Source organism: Verticillium nonalfalfae, assembly GCF_003724135.2.
Source record: "Verticillium nonalfalfae strain VnAa140/NRRL 66861 chromosome Unknown scaffold_76, whole genome shotgun sequence".
Lineage (NCBI taxonomy): Eukaryota > Fungi > Ascomycota > Sordariomycetes > Glomerellales > Plectosphaerellaceae > Verticillium > Verticillium nonalfalfae.
The window spans coordinates 119,997-141,243 of record NW_021167301.1 but is presented as its reverse complement, the minus strand read 5'-3'; the positions used below and the strand labels follow the sequence as shown (position 1 = coordinate 141,243).

The 21,247-nt window shown below is 49.2% G+C and overlaps 6 protein-coding genes across 6 annotated transcripts; 3 read left to right on the top strand and 3 right to left on the bottom strand.

Annotated features, from left to right (window-relative positions):
* Positions 1–3,023: 3,023 nt before the first annotated feature.
* On the bottom strand, positions 3,024–3,290 carry D7B24_008484 (uncharacterized protein; the record flags this gene model as incomplete). Its single annotated transcript, XM_028642571.1, has 2 exons — positions 3,024–3,087; positions 3,148–3,290. 2 exons carry the CDS (start codon positions 3,288–3,290, stop codon positions 3,024–3,026), a joined length of 207 nt encoding a protein of 68 aa, XP_028493686.1.
* A 2,217-nt stretch (positions 3,291–5,507) lies between these two features.
* Positions 5,508–6,316, top strand: D7B24_008483 (uncharacterized protein; the record flags this gene model as incomplete). Its single annotated transcript, XM_028642570.1, has 2 exons — positions 5,508–5,933; positions 6,269–6,316. The coding sequence occupies 2 exons, from the start codon at positions 5,508–5,510 to the stop codon at positions 6,314–6,316; spliced, it is 474 nt and encodes a 157-aa protein (XP_028493685.1).
* Positions 6,317–6,680: 364 nt separating this feature from the next.
* On the bottom strand, positions 6,681–8,657 carry EXO70 (exocyst complex component exo70; the record flags this gene model as incomplete). The annotated part of the gene is made up of 2 exons (XM_028642569.1): positions 6,681–8,371; positions 8,447–8,657. 2 exons carry the CDS (start codon positions 8,655–8,657, stop codon positions 6,681–6,683), a joined length of 1,902 nt encoding a protein of 633 aa, XP_028493684.1.
* A 2,675-nt stretch (positions 8,658–11,332) lies between these two features.
* Positions 11,333–14,248, top strand: MCM3 (MCM DNA helicase complex subunit; the record flags this gene model as incomplete). The annotated part of the gene is made up of 3 exons (XM_028642568.1): positions 11,333–11,374; positions 11,515–14,061; positions 14,183–14,248. The coding sequence occupies 3 exons, from the start codon at positions 11,333–11,335 to the stop codon at positions 14,246–14,248; spliced, it is 2,655 nt and encodes an 884-aa protein (XP_028493683.1).
* A 2,651-nt stretch (positions 14,249–16,899) lies between these two features.
* D7B24_008480 (uncharacterized protein) lies at positions 16,900–18,740 on the top strand (the record flags this gene model as incomplete). Its single annotated transcript, XM_028642567.1, has 5 exons — positions 16,900–16,943; positions 17,009–17,282; positions 17,367–17,680; positions 17,739–18,240; positions 18,297–18,740. The coding sequence occupies 5 exons, from the start codon at positions 16,900–16,902 to the stop codon at positions 18,738–18,740; spliced, it is 1,578 nt and encodes a 525-aa protein (XP_028493682.1).
* A 352-nt stretch (positions 18,741–19,092) lies between these two features.
* CAT2 (Carnitine O-acetyltransferase mitochondrial) lies at positions 19,093–21,073 on the bottom strand (the record flags this gene model as incomplete). Its single annotated transcript, XM_028642566.1, has 3 exons — positions 19,093–19,219; positions 19,306–20,968; positions 21,031–21,073. The coding sequence occupies 3 exons, from the start codon at positions 21,071–21,073 to the stop codon at positions 19,093–19,095; spliced, it is 1,833 nt and encodes a 610-aa protein (XP_028493681.1).
* Between the last annotated feature and the right edge of the window lie 174 nt (positions 21,074–21,247).

Here is a 21,247-nt window from a genome sequence, read left to right as displayed (position 1 = left end):
ATAAAGAGTTTAAGATTAATTAATAAGAGTTTATAATTATTAATAAATATTATAAGATTATAAAAACCTATATATAATATAAAAAACCTTTTATTATAAATTAAACTTAAGTTTTAATTAAGTAGAAAGATCTAAATATAATTATAAAATAAGAAAACTATATTAATAGTAATTATTAGATATAGTCCTCTATAACTATATTAAGGTATAGTAATTATAGCTAGCTTAGATATAATATCTAATTATATTAAATATATATAGATTATATTAGAGTAGATAATTTCGAGTAAAGATAAATTAATTTTCAGCATTATAGTTAATTTCGTAGGGGTTATATATCGATAAGTATAATAGGGTAATCTACTCGCCTAGGTAGTCTACTCGCCTAGGAAGTATATTATTAAGACTTCTATAGAAAGCTTTTTTATAGTTAAATTTATTAAAGGAATATATTTTAAACTCTAATTATTATTTAATAAAGTTTAAAGCTTAATATATTATAATTAATAAATAATTAATTAATTATAATTCTTTATTTTATAAAATTAAAAAAGAGATAATAAATAATTTAGCTTAAATATTTATTAAATAATTATTAATTCCTTTAATTTAATTAATTTCTTTAATTTAAATATAATATTACTTTAAAATAGAATACCCTTTTAATAATAATTAAAGCTAACTCTAGAGATATTATAGATCTATATAATACTTTAAATACTAAGTTATAAGTCTTACTTAATAGTTTAGAGTATAAAGAATAATTCGCCTTTATAAGAAATAAGTACTATATTAAGTAGTAAAGAATAATTTATAAGAAGATAAATAGTTATAATTTTATAATCGGGTAGCCTACTTATTTATCTAGCCTACTTACTTATTTTATATATTATTATATCTTATAATTATATTATAAATTAATATAAAATATATATTTATTATATTAAGACTTTTATAAAAGATCTTTTACTAATTATATTATAAAGAATTAATTATTATTTAATAAAATTTAAGGTTTAATATATCTTAATATATAATATATTATAATTAATAATTAATTAATTAATTAAATTTTCATTTTATAAATTTAAGAGGAAAGAATTAGGAATTTAATTTAAAAATATATTAAATAATTATTAATTCTTTTAATTTAAATATAATATTACTTTTAAATAGAATACCTTTTTAATAATAATTAATACTAACTCTAGAGATATTATTAATTTATATAATACTTTAAATATTAAGCTATAAGTCTTACTTAATAGCTTAGAGACTAAGTAATAATTAGCTTTTATAAGAAAAAATAATATATTAAATAGTTAAGAATAATTTCTTAGAAAGATAGATAATTATAATTTCGTAATTAGGTAGCCTATTTACTTATCTAGCCTCCTTACTTATTATATATATTAATCTAATATCTTATTATTATATTATTAAGTAAAATAATCGAAAAAGTTAAGGTAAGTAGCTTCCTCGCCTATATAGCCTACTTACTTATAATATATATTTTAGTAATCTATAATATAATATATTAAGATTATAACTTAATAATAAGCTATTAAATATAAGCTTATTAATATAATAAGGATAGGATAATAAGTATATAAGGATAGATATTCTTATACTTATAGTTATACTTTTTCTTATAATAGTAATCAATCTAAGCCTTATTTTATATTTATTATAGCGAGTACGTAATGCTTTTCGATACTATATTGCTTTAGAGTAACCTAAAGCTTCTACTGATAGTAACTCTAACCCTCTGTCAGTGTTCCCTCTTTGGAAGCTGCCAGGTCGTAATAGCTAGGTAGGTCCTTTCAATACAGTTTATTTGCACTGAGACTGAATTCAGTTTCACAGGGATAGACTAATTATATCTACAGTCTATGTACTTCTCTAGTTCTGTAGCTTTAGGACACCGTGAGTCACGTCACCTCCCGTCATCGGTGAGTCGCTCGCCGGTGAGTCAACTGCCCTCACACGAGCGAAGCCCTCTCATGTCACAAGTCTCTGCAGCTTTTCATTGCAGCGTCTTGATTGAGTCTACTGGGTAATAGTAAGAAATTCCGTCAACTACCTACCCACTGTGAATGTGATATAGTATGTATAAAACAACGCTCACGGCGTCCCCTAGAAGCCCATCCATGCATGAGTTGCCCACAAGGTCCATTTCCGTGGAAACCGCCTGAACAATCGCTGCTGGAATCATGGCGCCTACATTTATCGCGTCTTACGAAACGGCTTTGTGTCTCATCCCCCCTCGAGATCAATGTTACGCCATCGATGGCTTTCGCTTCGCAAACGACAAAAATCATGGCAAATGGCCGCCCCACGTCAATGTTCTCTACCCTTTTGTTTCCCGTATATCCATTCAACAAACGCTGGCTGTGATTCTACCTATATTTCAAGAAGCTCAAGATATCCTCGCGACACCCGGTATACATTTATCCCTTAGTTCTCCTGGGCTTTTTCTACATAAACAATCGGCGTCATTGTTCATTCAGGACGAAAATCCCACACGCTTGGAAAGACTTGCTTCACTCCGCCAGCTTGTCCTGGACGGCTTGCAATGGGGCAACAACATGGCATTCCATATGCATATGACAGTAGCGCAGTGCGAAGAGGCCCCTGAATCACCCAAGAGAAGGTACCTGGTTGAAAAACTCAGACTGTTGCCACCTGTCTCGTGGGAAGTACGTCAACTACATTTGCTTATCCGCGATGAATCGACTGGGTGCATGAAAGTTCATGGGCGTATTGACATAGCATCGGGCGAGTTCGAGCTTGAACGGCCTTCACTCTCTGCCGACTTGGCACTGTCTCCGACCAATGCGATCCAAATTGAGCCTCGCCAGTCCTACCATTTCTCCAATACCCTGCAATGCTGGGCTGCTCACCAAGCCCCCGTGGCTCCGGAAGTCTGCATACCGGAACACCTTATCGTAGCCAGCTACAATGTCTTGGCCGAATTCGAGTGGCCTCCTTGCTCAGCTCGATATCCTCTAATTGTTCGCAACTTACTGGCAAAGACGGCCCAGGCTGACGTGGTAGTCCTGCAAGAGGTCACTGACGACTTCCTCACTCATCTGCTGAGCAACCAGAATATTCAGCAAATCTACCCCTTCGCCACCCACGGCTTACCTGACGGGCTGAGCACTGGGCCGCTCCCTAGCCTTCTCAATGTTCTCGTTCTCAGCCAGCATAGTTTCAGGTGGGGCTTTTTGCCGTTTCAACGCCGACACAAGGGATGCAGCCTTCTGGCATTTGACCACATCGGCACCCATGATGAGCAAGGGCATGCCTTACCTGTCATCCTCGCAGCCACTCACTTAAGCCAAGGGCTTACAGATGGTGCTGTGGCTGCGAAATGTGGTGAATTACAACGCATTATCAATTACCTGGGTAGTTCACATGCCCACAACGTCTGGGTCCTCGCCGGGGATCTCAACGTGGCAACGTCTTCTTACACCCTAAACATGGCAGTCAAAACAGGTACTATATCACGACAGACGAGGGCCTCCCTGTATCGCATAGAGACTATGCTGCGGGAAGCTCAGTTTGTGGATTCTTGGGCCGTTGCCCGGATGGAGGTAGGCGAGTCTTCTGATAATCTGAAAAAGCCAAGAAGCCTGTGTGATGCCTTCGAAGGAGAACAAGGGGCCACATTCGACCCCCAGGAGAACCCCTTAGCAGCCGCCACAATGGGCAGTGGATTCAACAACCGACCGCAAAGGTACGATCGTATTCTTCTCAAGGGCCCGGGCGTTCTCACCGTCCGGGGATTTAACATGTTCGGTTTCAACAAAAGCCCTGCAGGGATAGAGGAGACTCAAGAGCCGGTGTCTCATGCAAGTGATCACTGGGGTGTGCGATGCCTTCTTCTCAAACAGCGGCAGACACCAGGGTTGGATGCAGCACCTACGCCACAGCACACGGCCGTTACAGTGCTACCTGCTCAAGCGCCCGCAGGGTTGTCCAGCACAGACTCATTGCAGATGTGCCTCCAGAGTCGACAGTGCATTCCAACTGATAGTGAACAGAATATCAGAAGAGATGCATTCGAGCTTGTCAAATCAGTCATTCTTGACAGCAGTGTCAGCAATGGCCCAGACACATTCACTGGACGGTTCCCAGTCGTGCTTATACCAGTCGGCTCTTACGGGCTTGGAGTCTGGACTACAGATTCTGACCTGGACTGTTTCTGCATCGGAGCCTGCAGTGCTGCAACGTTTTTCCGACTAGCCAGGCAGAGGATCGCCAAATCAGCCTCGGATGTCGTTCGAGTTCTGCGGAAAGTCAAGTCGAAGTCAGGCACTATGTTGATTCTGGAGGTTCGAGGTGTTAGGGTGGACTTGCAGTATTGCCAGGCTCCGCACATTGCTGAGGCGTAGGTAGCCTCCACACTTGCTACACGATATACCTGATGACTGACGATTACCACCAGCTGGCCCGAAATTATAAGGCGACCGCCGACGGATCCCGCATTTGATCTCAAGTTCGAGACGCTCCTAAAGTTGAAGCCCGCAAGAGATTTGTTCTACTTACTCTACTCTATTCCGGACCTCGTACAGTTCCGCTTGGCATACCAACTGATCAAGGAGTGGGCCAAGATACGGGGGATTTATGGCGCACGATTCGGCTACTTGGGAGGAATACACATCTCAGTACTCCTAGCACGCATTTGCAAATTGCTGTCGCACAGTGGCAACAGCATGTCGGCAACCAGTGTCATCACGACATTTTTCGATCACTATGCCACCTTCAACTGGCAAACGCAAGTTGCGTTTGATCCATTCTTTCACAAGCAATTTCGTTATGATCGGTCTTTCCGAGAGCCTCTTTGCATAATTGGTTGGCATTCGCCTATCCTGAACACGTCTTCTGCAGCTTCAAGGCCGACTGTGAAAACCCTGGAGAGGGAATTTCAGAGGGCCAGAGATCGCATGATGACGGATAACATGACGTGGTCTAAGTTTCTTGGTGGGGACGACCCTTGTAATGATGGGTTCTCCGGGGGTGCTCAAGACTTCTTGAAAACGTTCAAGTCATATATCAAAATGGACCTTCACTATTGGGGATCTTCTTTAAAGCACGGTTGCAGATTGGTCGGATGGTTGGAATCTCGTTGTGTCAGCATACTGGTTGGTACGTCACGACGCACCGGACCTCATCTTCACGAAACGGATCTCTGGCTAACTCGATTAGATATTGGCATGCAATTGCCAGGTTCAGCTGCCCGCATATGGCCCCAGAGATTCACGGAGTCACATACAGAGAATTTCAGCACATCGGGGCACTATCACGGGATATATCTGATCGGTCTAGATTGGGATGAAGTCCATGGTGAGCCGATTTCTAAGCTGAAGCTAGAAAAAGCTCATGGGACCCTCCAAGAAATACTACAGCAATTTACAAGGCGAATACGGGGCGGCGAGAGCTACTTCGACCCTCAGAGGTCGTGGTTTAACGCTTCCCTTGTGCCAGGTTCAGAGCTTGGCAGGATGTCTCCCGATGACCAGGATTGGGGCGAATATCAGTCTGATGACGAATCTTCCGACGAAGAGGTTGCTCATCCGACGGAGGCCTCTTCAGCGGGATCTGCGGAGCCTGCTCGCCAGTCGAAGTGCAAGACAGGTTCTTCCAAATCCCATAACGCAGCTGCACGCCTCCCTAGGCCCCAAGGCCAACCAAAACTTCGCACAGCTTCCGATGTGCTGCATCGTTTACGGTGGGACCCGGGTATGAGTAGCGATGACTTTGTCATCGGCTACACTGATCGTCACCTCGCTGAGCCGCAAGAGAAAGCTGTTGGGGCGTGGAAGCTGGAACAAACCCACGAGGAGTTTATCCCTCAACACCGAATTCTCTACTTCAGGCGGAAGAGCGATGGGGTGCTGGTGTGGGAGAGGAGCTCTCGGACTGACATGGTATTTCGAACTGGACTGCAACCGTCTTCGGCACAGGAATAACAATACTGTACTATCCGTTCAGTGCCCTTCAAGCGGACTCTTTACCTCCGTCTCTCACCATCCTTTCATGTGTGGTCATGGGTGATACAGAGACAACAGTGCTCAGGTCGTCCTGAGCAACCACATAGAGGTAAATTCACCTCCACAATCTTGGTCATGGCATTCATTTGCTGGACACTCCTATGAAACCCTTTCTATGCCGCACACACCAGATTTAGCTAAATTCAGATATTGATTGCTAGGATAGCCAATCTGACTGTATCAGATCGGCCCAGATTGATGCACATGTACAGCGTTCCGCGGCCGTGTCTGGATCGAGTTACGGCTTGACCTACACGTAAAGAGCCTTTGCTTCCGGCAGTGGTGTTACAGACGCCCAGAGGATAGAAAAGCTCTAGTCGACAGCGAAATAGTTATAATAAAGTGAAGGCTAGCGTATCCTCGTAGGAGAAAGTAACAAAACCGACTTGGACGGCCCGTCGTAAGTAATTTCATGTAATCATGGCGCCGCCGCAGAATGTTGTCATGACCCAGCAGTTGGACGATTGCTCATAGTATATGCTGTGGCCATTGCGATATCTTGGCGATAAGACATGCGTGACCTAACTCCTGTAATTAACTGCAACGCCTCATGATCCGTATTCCCCTAGACCCCAACATTTACATGTTGTCCGGGACGCCGTTGCAAGGAGAGAAAAAAAGCGCTTAGTATAGGGTCACAAAGACCGCCGATATAGCACTCTTGTCGTACTTCACGTACTTGCCCTTGCCCTTGTCAACTTCGTGATAGCGGTCCCAGAAACGGTTATATAACGGTTCAAGCATTTGCTGGATATCGCGCGCGAACATCTGACGAACCTCCCGTTCCATGTTGTAGGACTTGTGTTTTGCAACCATTTCGTCGAATGATGCATTGAATGATTGAAACTTGTTCTTGATGTTGTCCTTGTCCTTGCTGCTCAAGCTTTTGACGATGGAACTCGAATCAGGTTGGCCCGAGGTAGGTCGTTGTTTGTTCGTATGTATAACATCGAACAGATGACTGGATACCTCCTTGCAGTCCATGGTATACAGACTTTTGGACTTCTTTCGCCACTGGTCGAGCAATGCCAGACGCTGCTCAAGCAACGGAGCAAGATCAGAATCGCGTATCATCCGCTCCACGATAACAACGCTATTTGCCAAGAAAACACCCAACACTCCCCGACCACCTCGGAGCACAGCTTGAGCCTTTTGATTGAGAGATGAAAGTAACGTCTCAATAGTATCTGTGCAATAATGTGAGAAGATTTCCTTGCCATCAGCACCAATGTCGAATGATGCCAGGCTTGGGATGACATCTGCTGAGCGGCCATTCACAGCGGCGACAGACTTCCAGCCCCCGTCGCCAATAGAAACCATGATACTCGAAACGGGGCGCAGGAATTCCACCATGGCTTGTAAACGTTGCATGGTTTCGGAGACGATGGAGACGGGCGCGCCATCGGCAGGAAGTACTTGCATGTTGCCGACTCTGCGCCTGGTATCCTCCAGCAGTTCGGCTAGTGAAGATTTGGCTGTTTCTCTCACAGGACGAAGGGCCGCGGCTAGGGTCGACTTAAGCTCCCCGGTTCGCGTTTCCAATTTTTCAGAGAGGCTTGACATGATCTCGGTTATTTCGTACGCCAGGTAGCAATCTGTAGTGAGATGGGCTTTGATGTGAACGTTCAGCTCTCTAACAGCGCGTGCTAGCTCTGCTAGAGCCGCCTGACATGTGACCTGAAATATGGGCCCCCAGTCACCCCGATTGAAGAGGTTGCAAATATTCTCGTACTCTGCCAGGAAGAGGCCTTCCATGGCTTGCGCATATGTGCCGATGCCGTTGGTCCCAGCCCTATATATGGCTTCCGAGTTCTTCTTCTTTGCCGTATTGACGCTTGCAGCGGCTAAATTGACCAGTGTTGATGACAGATATTGCCCTCGGACATCGCCAAAAATCTTCGCAGCTGGAGAATCTTGTGAAGTCACCTGGGGTTGTCTGCTAGCCACATGTGCCCTGATGAGAGCCAAGGGCGTGATCACGCTTTGTGCAAGTGTGGGGAACGGGACGTCTTTGGTAATGTAGTGTAGTGGCTCGATCGATCGCGGTGTCTCGGCGCGAATGAGTTTGTCGAAATGACCTTCAAGCTGTGTATTGCCAGACTTCACTAGGCGTGAAAGGTCAGCGATGGTTTGCTGGTTTGCCCGCAGGTTCGAGGTCTGCATATCGGCCAAGGCTTGGTTCAATCTTTTGACAGAGGCAAGATAGTTGACAAGCCCAGCCTTGTCAGGTCCCGCCCGTATGATCTGTTCCTCGTCATTCTTACTATCGGCTGGCTGTCGCAGCTTCTCGATGGACGATACAACTTTGTCGATGTCTTTGGAGAGCATAAGAAGTCAGTGACTCCGTTGAGCAGGGAAATTTGGACCGGCTGGACCGGTGAGCAACGTACTGTGGCCAAGAACCTGCAACTTCTTTGTCTCGCCATTGAGTGGGCCTGCAACATCGCGTACACTCTTGCCGGTGGCATCAAGTCTCCCTAGTGAGGCTTGTATCTTCCGTGTTAATTGGGTCGTCTTCTCGAGCCGGGAGCTCAGCACATCGACTTCGGCACGCGCCTCTTCATCCGCAATTTGGCGGTTATTTGTCACCGTCACAGCCATGGCTAACTGATTGAGGGCGACATCAAGGTGATGGGGACGCTAAGCGAGTTTAGGCACGTTGTTGGAAGGGACAGTTCGCGTATGTGTGTCGCTGTTGAAAATATGCACACCGAATTTGTACCATGTGGTGTAAAGAGCAGTTGTCAGAACTCGTATACTTATGAAAGAGCAATAGCAAGCGTTGCACAACAGAGCTACGACGGTTGAAGTGATCAAATCAAGGAGGGTAGACGTGGTACGGGGTTGATTGAGTGGGCCTCTATCCGGGGTCAAATTGCTGGGGATATGTATTATGTAATCACTGACACGGCTTACATGGATTTAACACCTCAAATTTGATCGACACTTGCATCTTGGTCTGGTCCAGCTCAAATCAATGCCACCAGGTCAAATAGACTTCAGCTGTCTCTCGACTTCTCGGGGGAGTTAATCTCATAATGGAAGAAATGATGTATGAGCTTTGTCACAGTCTCTACAAGGAAATCGACATCAGCACCGGTGATGGTGTACGGCGGTGCCAGGATGATGTGATCTCCGCTGTAGCCATCGACTGTGCCAGCTCCTGGGCAAACCGTGATCCCGTGGGGCTCAGTGAGTGCCAGATCGGACAATCTCGCTGCGATCTGTGCGTGGCGCGGGAATGAATCTTTAGTGCGCTTATCCAAGACAAGCTCAATGCCCCAGAAGAGTCCTTTCCCCCGGATGTCGCCGACATGAGCATGACTGTCAAGGTTGCTTCTGAGCTGCCTGGGTAAGCGGCTCCCCTTATCCCTCACGTTCTCCAGAAGTTATCGGACACAACGACATGTTGAGCCTCAAGAGCCGCAGCACAGGCGCTGAGATGAGCCTTTCAAGTATGGTCATGAACGAAGATACTGTCCTACATGTTAGCTGCATCAAGAAATCAGGCAGGTGAAAGAGAGAGATTGCACTTGCCCGCTGCCGTTTTCAAGCACATCTACAATTCGACGGCTGATCAGGAGCCCCGCAACTGGTCGATAGCCACCACCAAGCCCTTTGTCAATGGTTTGGAGGTCAGGGGCCACTCCTTCATCTTGCCATGCATGAAGGGTGCCTGTTCGACCCATGCCGCACATGACTTCATCGAGAATAAGTAGCGCTCCGTACTTTTCGCACACCGCTTTCACGGCCTTGAAATATCCTGGTACTGCAGGCACACAGCCAAGTGCCTGTGGTCCTCGCATGATCAGCTTAAAGGTGCTGGCCAAGACCGATTTGTACGATGCCTTACCGCTCCGACTACAGGCTCTACAACAAATGCACATACTGTGTGGGGACCAAGGCCTATGAATTCGTCCTCCAACTCCTTCGCGAGTCTGGCAACATACATAGCGTCGGTCTCGTGGCTTGCCTGGCCTATGTAGGAAAAACAAGGCGACACGACCGATGTGTTATTGCACATCATGGGCTCAAAGTTCGCTCGTCGGCCGGCGTGTCCGCCAGCAGACAGCGCCCCTAGCGTAATCCCATGATAAGAGCGGCTTCTGGATATGAACCTGTATCTTGTGCCCTGTGCCGGTGTCTGTTCGAGAAAAAACAGACGCGAAAGTTTCATTGCCGCCTCCATGGCTTCCGAACCTATGCCTTTTAGCAAAGACGACACCCTCTGTCGCGACGCCGGAGACATACCACTGCTTACGATGTAGCCTTTTGACATGTGGCCCTCAGTCGGCTCAACGAGAAGTTGACACAATTCCTCAGATGTGCTGTGCGCAAAGAACCTTGTTGCGCAGTATGTGGCTATCGCGTCTTGCTGTCTCATCGCCTTTAGAACCCTGGGGTGTCCGTGCCCAAGACATGCCACAGCGGCACCACCAGAAGAATTGAAGATCTTCCTCCCGTCTGTTAGAATGCAATAGTAACCCTCGCAACTGGCAAGTTGCAGAAATTGATGCCGCAGGTCACGATGCAAGACAGCGAACTTGGGCACTACTTGATCGTTTATCATGTCGCCTGCCCCAACCTCAGGGGAAGAGCCTCTTTGCTCAACGAGATCATAGTACTACGAAAGTCGGTAGTCGAGCTCGGGCTGAAGGGCTGTGGCACAGATTTGGTGAAGTTTGCAAACACGAGCGCCAGTCTAGTGAGCTTTGGCGCTCTGAATGTTCTTATACGTGTCGAGAGGGACCAGATTCATATCGGCGGAGTAGCATGAGGTCCAGGTCCTGACACAGCCTTGCTTTGGCTCGGCATCGACATAGTCACGACCCTAAGGTCAATGGCAAATCTGCTGCCGAAGCTTACCACAAGGAGAGGCGAGAGATGTCCTGACGACACTAGTCGATACACTCACGTGGAACCCGATGCCGGGATGAATCAATACAGACCGAACTCAACCCAAGGAGAAGACTTGCGGTCGGTGCGGTCCCGCGCTCAGGCGCGAGGTGCCTGCTGGCCCGAAAGCCAACGCGTCCCTTAGAAACCGTCCTTGTGCCGAGTGGAACCGTTCGGCTTTGCCCATTGGATAAATCCCACAACCACTTAACGCGCCAATGCTGCTTCAGAGTAGTCAATGAAGGCACGCGTCGCAGCCCCTCATTTTCGAATCTCGCACGCGTCGTGGCTCCTCGAACAGTCGCCTTCCAACGTCACGAACTCTTTAGACAGCCTCACTCCCACTTTTGAGGTCGCTCCATAGAACACAACTTGTCCAGATGGATTCTTTCATGCTTCAAGATGATGCGGCTGCTGACCGTGTTCGGCAGGCGGAAGACTTCCTTGATCCACGTGTGTCCCTCCTGTCAGGCTGATCATTTGGATGATTGTTGCTGACTAGGCACGCGCAGAAAATCCTCACGCCAGAAGCTACCGACCTGACATAATTTTGATGTTACAGAAGAATCAGAGGCGCTTGAACGTTAACCTCGACCACGTTCGTGAACACAATGAACAGCTCGCGGAAGGGATACTTCGTCAGCCGTTTGACTATACAATTGCTTTCGACCATGCCTTGAAAGAGATCGTCAAAACACTGCCGCAGACACGAGCGGAGGAGGTCGCAGATGCCTTATATTACTGCGCTTGGGCGGGCAGTTTTGGCCTCAACGCATGCAACCCTCGTACTTTGTCGTCACACCATCTCAACAATATGATCTCCCTTGAAGGCATTGTCACCAGATGCTCACTCATCAGACCCAAGATCGTCAAGAGCGTTCATTACAACGAGGCTAAGAATGTCTTCCATTTCAGGGAATACCAAGACCGGACCATGACCGACGGCGCTTCTACTTCCAGCGTGTACCCTCAAGAGGATGACGAGGGAAACCCTCTCATTACTGAGTATGGGTTCAGCAAATACCGGGACCACCAGACCATTTCTGTGCAAGAAATGCCCGAGCGAGCCCCTGCGGGGCAACTGCCCCGTGGAGTGGATGTTGTACTGGACGATGATCTGGTGGACAAGGTCAAGCCAGGAGACCGAGTGCAATTGGTTGGCATATACAAGACTCTTGGCAACAGGAACACAAACCACAGCAGCGCTCTCTTCAAAACGGTCATCCTCGCGAACAACGTTGTGCTGCTGTCTTCCAAATCAGGCGGCGGCATAGCCACTGCCACCATCACAGATATGGATATCCGGAATATCAACAAGATTGCCAAGAAGAAGAATCTTCTGGACTTGCTCTCGCAATCCCTGGCCCCCAGTATATATGGACATGGTCATATCAAGAAGGCCATTTTGTTGATGCTGTTGGGTGGCATTGAGAAGAATCTTCCCAATGGCACCCATCTCAGGGGTGACATCAATATTTTAATGGTCGGCGATCCATCGACTGCCAAATCTCAACTACTTCGATTCGTTTTGAACACGGCCCCCCTGGCTATTGCCACAACAGGCCGAGGCTCTTCTGGAGTTGGTCTTACTGCGGCTGTCACATCAGACAAGGAGACAGGAGAGCGCCGGCTGGAGGCTGGCGCTATGGTGATGGCTGATCGAGGCGTGGTCTGCATCGATGAGTTCGACAAGATGTCCGATATCGACAGGGTGGCTATCCACGAAGTCATGGAACAACAAACTGTTACCATAGCAAAGGCAGGCATCCACACATCACTGAATGCCAGGTGTAGCGTTATAGCCGCGGCCAACCCCATTTTTGGTCAGTATGACACGCATAAGGACCCGCACAAGAACATCGCGCTGCCGGACTCCCTTCTCTCACGTTTCGATCTCCTCTTCGTAGTTACGGACGACATTGAGGACACACGCGATAGACAGGTTTCAGAACACGTTCTTCGCATGCATCGCTACCGGCAAGCGGGCACAGAAGAAGGCGCACCGGTAAGAGAAAACACAAGTCAGTCTCTTGGAGTCGCAGTCAACAACCAGACCGAGTCTCAACGTCAAACGGATGTCTTTGAGAAGTTCGACGCTATGCTCCATGCAGGCGTCACTGTAACATCGGGACGTGGTGCGAACAAGAAGCCGGAGGTTTTGAGTATCCCTTTCATGAAAAAGTACATCCAATATGCCAAAACACGAATTCGTCCTTTGCTCACGCAAGAGGCGAACGACCGTATCGCAGACATATACGTCGGCCTCCGGAATGACGATCTAGAAGGTAACCAGCGCCGTACAAGTCCATTGACGGTGCGAACTTTGGAAACGCTTGTTCGTCTTTCCACCGCGCATGCAAAGTCACGCTTGTCAAACCGTATTGACGAGCGCGACGTGGCTGCGGCCGAGTCCATTTTGCGGTTCGCACTGTTCAAGGAGGTTGTCGAGGACGAGTCAAGAAAGAAGCGTAGAAAGACGCAAAACGCTCAGATGATGTCCTCGAGCGAAAGTTCTTCCTCAGAAGATGACGATGAAGACGCATACAGGGGCGCTACAGCACGCACATCTGTATCCAGATCTGGCCCTTCAACCCGTGGTGTTGCACGGCCTCGGAAAACCACGACTGGTCCTAATCAGATCAATGGCACTGCAGATGCGGATGCAGATCTTGGCGACGGAGCGCGTGGCTCGACATCTGATGCGCAGGGTGCAGAACATGATCAAGAACAGGGTTTGAACCGATTGCGCCAGTCAGCAGGAGCATCACACAGTCGCGCAACGCGCACGCAAACATCATATGCCTCGTCGGTACCAGCATCACACCTGCCATCAACATCGCAACATGAGCCCGAGGAAGACGAGCTTGCAACTGGAGCTGCAGCTCTAGCTATCGCAGATGAGCCCATTACTGATCAGCGCTTCAACACATTCAGAACAACACTCGGGCAGCTTCTCAACTCGGCTCTGTTCGAGGATGACTCGGCAGGCTTGGACGCCATTATCCTCGCTGTGAACGCAAAACTGCACGCGAGGAGTGGAGGTGCCTTTGACAAAGAAGAGGCTGTTAAGGCGCTGCGTAAGATGGATGACCTCAACCAGATCATGTACGTGACTCTGTTCTCTCATCTCTCTGTGGCTCCTCCAGGCTAACAATAAGACAGGTATACGTCAGGGGACCTTGTATACAAAATCTAGTATGTGTCACATGGTGTTGTGTCATCCCAAATAGAATGTTCGGCTGTGGGGTAATGTTGGCCAGGCAGCTGCGGTTGATTTACGATGGGTAAAAGGCTGATACCGCGCTTGATCTACATGATCAAAAGACTCGAGCATGGTTTTGGCAGGCTAAGGGCTGCGTAGCTTTCAATAACATAATGATGTATGATTTCTGCACCTGTTTTTGTCGGATGTCTGACAATGGTACTCAATCATTGCCCACGTCTCCCAACGCGGTTTTCCCCTTGAAGTCTCTCTGCGCCCCCCCTTCCTCTCTCGTTGAACACACCGACCCGCACTCACCCACCTCATCATTTGTGGGTTCTCGTTGGTTCACTCTGGTAGACGACGCCGATATTCCTGGAGTCTTTGATTAACTCGGATGCCGTTCCAAGTCTCGTTACCGTGCTCGTCTTTGCCGAGGATGGGCATGCCCACTTGCTCGATTGCAAAGCTCGCTGACACGCTGCCCCATGTAGCAGCCTCCTCTACACTCTTGCCTCGGGCGAGGGCCGCCGCAAGCCCACCTAAAAAGCTATTGCCTCCTCCAGTAGGATCAACGACCAAGGATGCATCTTGATGATAGGCAGGTACCCAGCGCTCGACGCCAGGATCAACCTCGATTTCTTCACGTGCGATGGTGCCCTCTTCGTCCTGTAACAAGCCTGCGAAGAGTGCCTCCATGTCAGTGTCGGGCCGGAGGCCGCCGCGAGTGTAATCTTTCTTCCGACGCTTGACACCATCGCGAGGTGCATGAGGCTGACGCTTCCTTCCACCATTTCTAGCGATGTAGCATCCTTTCTCGCCGGCACGAACCACGAGGGTAAACGACTGTAAGGGCATACTCGCTAAGAGCTGTTCACAGGAACGTTCCACGGCCGCAGTGGATATCTCGCCCGTGTTCAAATCCAAGCCATGATCACCCATGAAGCCTGCAAGCTCTGCATGGTTGGGACTGCAAACATCAACGAGTGGGAGAGTGTTCGTGCAGTTGAGGAGCTCAGCGGGGGTGCACAAGTCGGGGACTGGCTCCCAGACGAAAATTGGTTTCACGTATGAGTCTTCTGGTGATAAGGCCTTCCTGGAAGTCGTGATATCTGCAACCAGCTCTCTGCATCTCGTCGGCGAACAAATAAGGTGAAACGAGCGAGAAAAAAGCAGCGTTGGCGTTAGGTCTTCGGCCGTGAGGCGTTTCTTTGGGGTGGTGTACTTGAATGCGCGCTTCGTTGTGTTTCCGGTGTTTTCGTAACCGTTCCAGCCTCGCGTAGTAAGGCGTTCAGTTGATTTGCGCATCAGAGCAGACGTGTTCCAAGTTTCAATCAGAGTTATAAGGTCGGCGGGGAAATCAGTTCCTTGATCGACTACCCAGCCAACGGAAGAGGATAGAGGAGGGGGAGAGAAAAGACGTGCTCCTATAGCGGAATACGTGCCCGCACCGCCTAGTATATCTTTGACCGGTGGCGTGGGTTCCTCGAACTCAATATCATCTTCACGGGTTAGCATGATCGAACCGTTGAGCAGTGAGCCTTGAGTCGGTGGGGTGTGTCGCAGAAACCTCACCTATGATGACCATGCCCAGCGTAACGACATCCAAAGGTGTTAAAGCCGCAAATTCTGCCTCTGTGAGAACCTCATCCTTCACCGACAAGAATTCCATGGCGGCCTTTGGTAGACTTGCTGACTGCAACGGGTAACCTCGAAGACCGTCTTATCACAACCGCGACGAGCTTCAGCTTTTCAGTCACAGGGAGATTGCGGAAACTCGACTTCGTAAATACACTTCAACGAAAAGATATTGAGGTACAAGGTTGTGTGCTGACGATGCATATTCGCCACTGGCTGTTGAAGAACAGCGTTCAGGCTGCAGGTAGCAAACTCATGATGTGTTCGATGTCCCAATATGCAGGGCCGCTGGCAAAGCGCTCAAGGTTCGCCGATCGGGACCAAACACCAGTACTTAGAAAATACTGGATATCTGCATACACCTTGGATTATGGAGCCTGTGACCTCGACCTGGTCGATCGGGCAGTACGAGAAAGCTCGCATGTTAATATGGGACTCGTTGTAGCGTCGGCGAACATGCAGAACAGAAGGTCGATTTGGATGCCGCCTGCCTGTCCGATCTATGAGTTCAGTTCGAGGGACATTCTGGTAACCTTGCTGAAAGATGGTCTCGGTTGCTGGTAGCACAGACAGTGCGACAAGAAGACCACGGTCATTGGGTCAAGCAAGGACAATCTAATGCACAGGGAGTGCATGGAGTCTTGGTCGAAATCACGACTCGAAGGTAACATTTTGTTGGTCTGGCATCGTATATCTGTCGATTGTCGGGGATGCCTATCTGTGAGGAATAAGACCCGCGGTTGCGCGCTCTGACGGACAGTGGGTAGGTACCTGGGTGGCGGCGGGGCGGGTGCCCTGTCTGTGCCGAAGCTTCTCTAGCTGCCATTCCATAGTGTCTGCCTTCAGGAGCACCCCCGTCAACGTAGTCACTTACTTCGCCCTCTCCCCGAAGTCCCCAGCCTCGTCCTCGCGCAGCTCGCAAGAACAAGACAGATCTCCTGATCCTTGCATATCTTCACACTTCAAGGTCTTCCCGTGATTGCACACCGAAGACAACGGCCTTTGATTGCTTCTGGCACCGTTGCGCTCTGGCTCCTGCCGTTGTATTTCAACCCAAAATACCCCTGATTCCTGCAACATCGATCGCATCCTGCAGGATAGCCGATCATGGCGACCAACAATATGCACAATCTTACGACACTCATCAAGAGGTTCGTACATATCACCGCCTGTCTCCGTGCACTCGGAAGGAGTGGAGGCACTGACAGCCTCGCAGGCTTGAAGCGGCCACTGCAAGGCTCGAGGACATTGCCTCGTCGACCATCGAGCTCCCCCAAGCCGCGCCTGGACAGCCCATTCTGCCGTCGCCTCCTATCGCATCGAGTACCACGACACCTGCTACAGCTGCTCCTCAACCACCTGCTGCTGCAAAGGCTGTACCCGCGGAACCGCTGCCCGAATCGATTGAAGAATTTGATATATTCATTACTACTGCTGTCGAGAACTATGTCAAGAAGTCCAAGCAACTTGGCGGTCTGCTTGCTGATCAGGTAAGCCTTTCGCTGCCCTGATTAGAAGAATTTACTTTCAACCTTGTCCTGCTAGTGCCCACTGACGCTCATTCGATGTTGTAGGCTGCCAAAGTTCTCGCAGGTTTCCAAGCTCAACGCACGTATCTGCTCATTACAACGAAGGCCAAGAAGCCCGACCTAAACGGGGCCGAACATCTCGCGCTTCTGAATCCAATCAATGAAGCCCTGATTGCTGCCACCGAGATCAAGGACGCTAACCGGCCGTCGCCCGTCTTTAGCCAACTCAGTGCCGTCGCCGAGGGCATCATGGTACTCGCTTGGGTAACGGTGGTCAACCGTCCGTATAAGCATGTAGAAGAATCTCTTGGGTCGGCCCAGTTCTTCGGAAACCGAGTGTTGAAGGAACAAAAAGACAAGTAAGCTAAGATATGCAACATTTAATAGCCATCTCAACCCTAACTGACGCGAAACCAGGGACCCCCAACAAGCCGAGTGGGTTCATAGCTTTTATCAGGTTTTCCGCGACCTGGCCGATTACGTCAAGCAGTACTTTCCGAACGGTATACCTTGGAATCCGAAAGGACAGCCTGCTCAGGAGGTGGCCAAGACTTTGGTTACAGCCTCGTCAACGACAGCGACACCGCCCCCGCCCCCTCCCACCGGCGGCTTGCCGCCGCCGCCGCCGCCGCCTGGCCCGCCTCCTGTACTAGACCTGAGTAATGGGGAAGCTCCTGCTTCAGGTCAGGAAAGGGGAGGCCTTGATGCTGTCTTTTCCGAGCTCAACAGAGGAGATGCCGTGACCAAGGGCCTCCGAAAGGTTGACAAATCGGAGATGACTCACAAGAACCCATCTCTACGAGCTTCCTCCAGCGTTGTCCGAGGCAAGAGCCCAGCCCCTGGAAAGAAGCCAAAGCCCGAGAGCATGCGCAGCAAAAAGCCACCCAGGAAGGAGCTTGACGGAAATAAGTGGACAATTGTAAGAGGCGAAATACGAACATGAAGGATTGCAACTGATATTATATTTCACAATAGGAGAACTACGACAAAGAACCACAGCCGATTGAGATCGAAGCGTCCAATAACCATTCTTTGTTGATTAGCAGATGTAACAACACGACGATCATCATCAAGGGTAAGGCCAACGCCGTCACCATTGAGAACTCCAATCGCCTATCGTTGATTGTCGACTCTCTCATCTCCACGGTGGATGTAGTCAAGTCACAGAATTTTGCCTTGCAAGTCATGGGAGTTATCCCTACGGTCATGATGGACCAGATCGATGGTGCCCAGATTTACTTCAGCAAGGAGAGTACATCCACCAAGATCTTTACGAGCAAGTCGTCAGGTGTCAATCTGAACGTCATTTCGGGTCCTGATGGCGATTCGAAGGAAGTCCCACTGCCCTATCAGATTTGCTCTTACTACGATGAGGAGAAGGACGACCTTGTAAATGAGATAGTGTCACACGCCGGTTAGACATTTGATGGAGTCATTTTCTCGTTGCTCGGGCCACCGCGGTCGACATTGCGTGGTTTCAGAGCTTTCGTAAGCTCGTGTAGTTATCAACAAGATTTGCCTTTTCACGCTGTGGACGGAACGACCGAGAGAAACCCTCATGTGTCTTGACAGTGAAGGTTGTCTGGCTGGGTTGGCAGCACGTAGTCTATTGTCAACATAACTTGAGCGATGCGCCAGTCCCTGATCTCTAGTACATGTATGCAGAATGCACAATTGGCATACGCTGCTTGTCCGGCCAATCCCTCCGTCATCCTACACTATGTTCTCCGTTTGTTCATCTTCCGGCATCTTCTTGAATTTCACGAGCCTCTCACAGTTTAGCCTTGGGTGTCTCAATGCTCGATATGAGGAGATCACGCATATCACCAGCGGCCTCGTTGAGATAGAAGCTCATCCTCTGGCTGCCAAGACCCTTCGACACAATGTTGAAGTTGATGCTGTGATGTTATCAAATTAGCATTCCCCTCTTTGGGTTCCCAAAAAGGCGAGGAACCTAGGACGTGACAGCTCCGGGAAGTCTTACCTGTTTTCGTTGATCATATACGCAATACCGAATCCGTCGTCAATAACCTGGCTCCAACCGTATCCGTTGAAAAACTCAGAGCTCAACTGCGAGGTCGAGAGGAACCACGTGGCGGAATATGTGTACGCTGGGTCCTTGTAGATGCTCGGGAGCTCCTCACCAGGTCCCAACAGTTTCTTCAGACCGAACAGGTGCCTGTCCACTCCCTTGCCATCTGACGCGGCACTGATGTATTCGAGATGCGAATCGATAGCCTTGCGGAACAGGTCAGTGCGAGTCGCGTCCGTCGACTCGGCGTCGGCCATGGACCGGCACCAGGCGGTTGAAGCATCAGAAACCGTGCGGCAAGTCTCGGTACGACCCTGCTGGAAACGGCGGGTGGCAGCGGACTCGTACGTGGGGCGGTTCTTGCCGTACATCTTGAAGTACGCCAGCTGGATGATCATCTGAACGTAGGCATCGGGAGAGCATTTGAACTTCTTGATCAAGCCCTTGCCGTAGCCCTGGTAGGCCTGCACGGCGAGCTCGTGCTGGCCGATAACGTCGTTGAAGTCTTTGGTTGCACGGTCAATCTCAGTCTGGACGTCCTTGGTGATCTCGAATTTGACTGGCTGAGGATCGGCCAGGTTAGAGCGGATAGCGGGGTCGGAGAGGTCAAGTTTGTTGTTGAAAATGAGATCATTGATGTAGTCGTTTAAGCGATGAGTAGGGGTGCCATCCATCATGGAGTGTTCGCCCATGAAGCCAGACGTGCCGTTGTCGTTGACAATGAATTGAAGAGGCTTGTCAAACCAGCGATTCTGGCCATCTCCGTGCCAGTATTGGTGGGCACGCTCCTCAAGCGTCACGGGAGAGGCGTCATCGAGGCACACGACGAACGACGCAGATTCGATAGTCTCAAGGGCTGCAGCGTTCTTGGGATGCGCTGCAAGCAAAGTTTGGCGAGCATCAGCCCACACATCACGGTTTTCGCTAGTCAGAGCACCAAGAGCGGGAGCTCGCTGAGCGGATTCGTAGACCTTGTTGAATTGCTGTTCGAGTTCGCTTGCATTGAGCTGTTTGCCGTTCACCTCGTGCATAATCTTGAAAAATTGGTTCTTGCGGATTGCAATAATGTGCTTGTGATCTTTGTGGGAGAACTTGACTGGGTGGTCGACAGGCTTGGCGGCAACACGACTGGCGTTAAACATGTACTGGTAGCTGTCCATGCAGATTGGCAGACGCTTCATGTACTCGGGCTCAAGGATTCCGGCGTCCACTTCTTTTTTGAATTCGAGCACGGCGGAGGTTATGGCGGCGGCGCGCTTAGCCGGGTTTCTCCTTCGACGGTCGTCTCGGTGGGAATAAAAGTAGCTGACGTAGGGAACGACAGGGTCTCTGTAGGACAGGTATGCAGCATCGTTCCACCACTCGTAGAGCCAGTTCCTGTGCTTGGGGTCCTCTCGTCGAGCAAGGAGCTTCTCCTGCAACCGGCTGCCAATGCCGCCAGGTTTGATGAACTCCTCAACGGCCTTCTTGCTTATCGCAAACTCTGAATCGGAAAGGAGAGGCCGCAGGGTCTTGACATAGCGAGCAGCAGTCTCCTCGAGCGTAGGAACGGGTAGGCGAGGGAGAGAGTCCTGAAATCTCAACATGGGTCCCTTCGACTTGTCCTCGACATAGCCTGTTCGCGCTGTCAGCCATGAATTTTGTTTCGCAATGTGCGCAGCGGGCAAAGTGACTTACCAGCCGGCAACGAGCTGTTGCTCCTCTTGCTGGCGGGCGGCATAGCGGCCAGGATGTTACGAGTAGGTTTGGCAAATATACGTGGGTTTCTCAGGGTGGCAGACCTGGCCTCAAAAGCGCGAAATGCAAACGACATGACCGATCTTTGGACAATTGAGGTTGAAAGACGCGCCACGGGGAAGAGGATGATTTGGACGAGGGGAATATGATGCTCGCT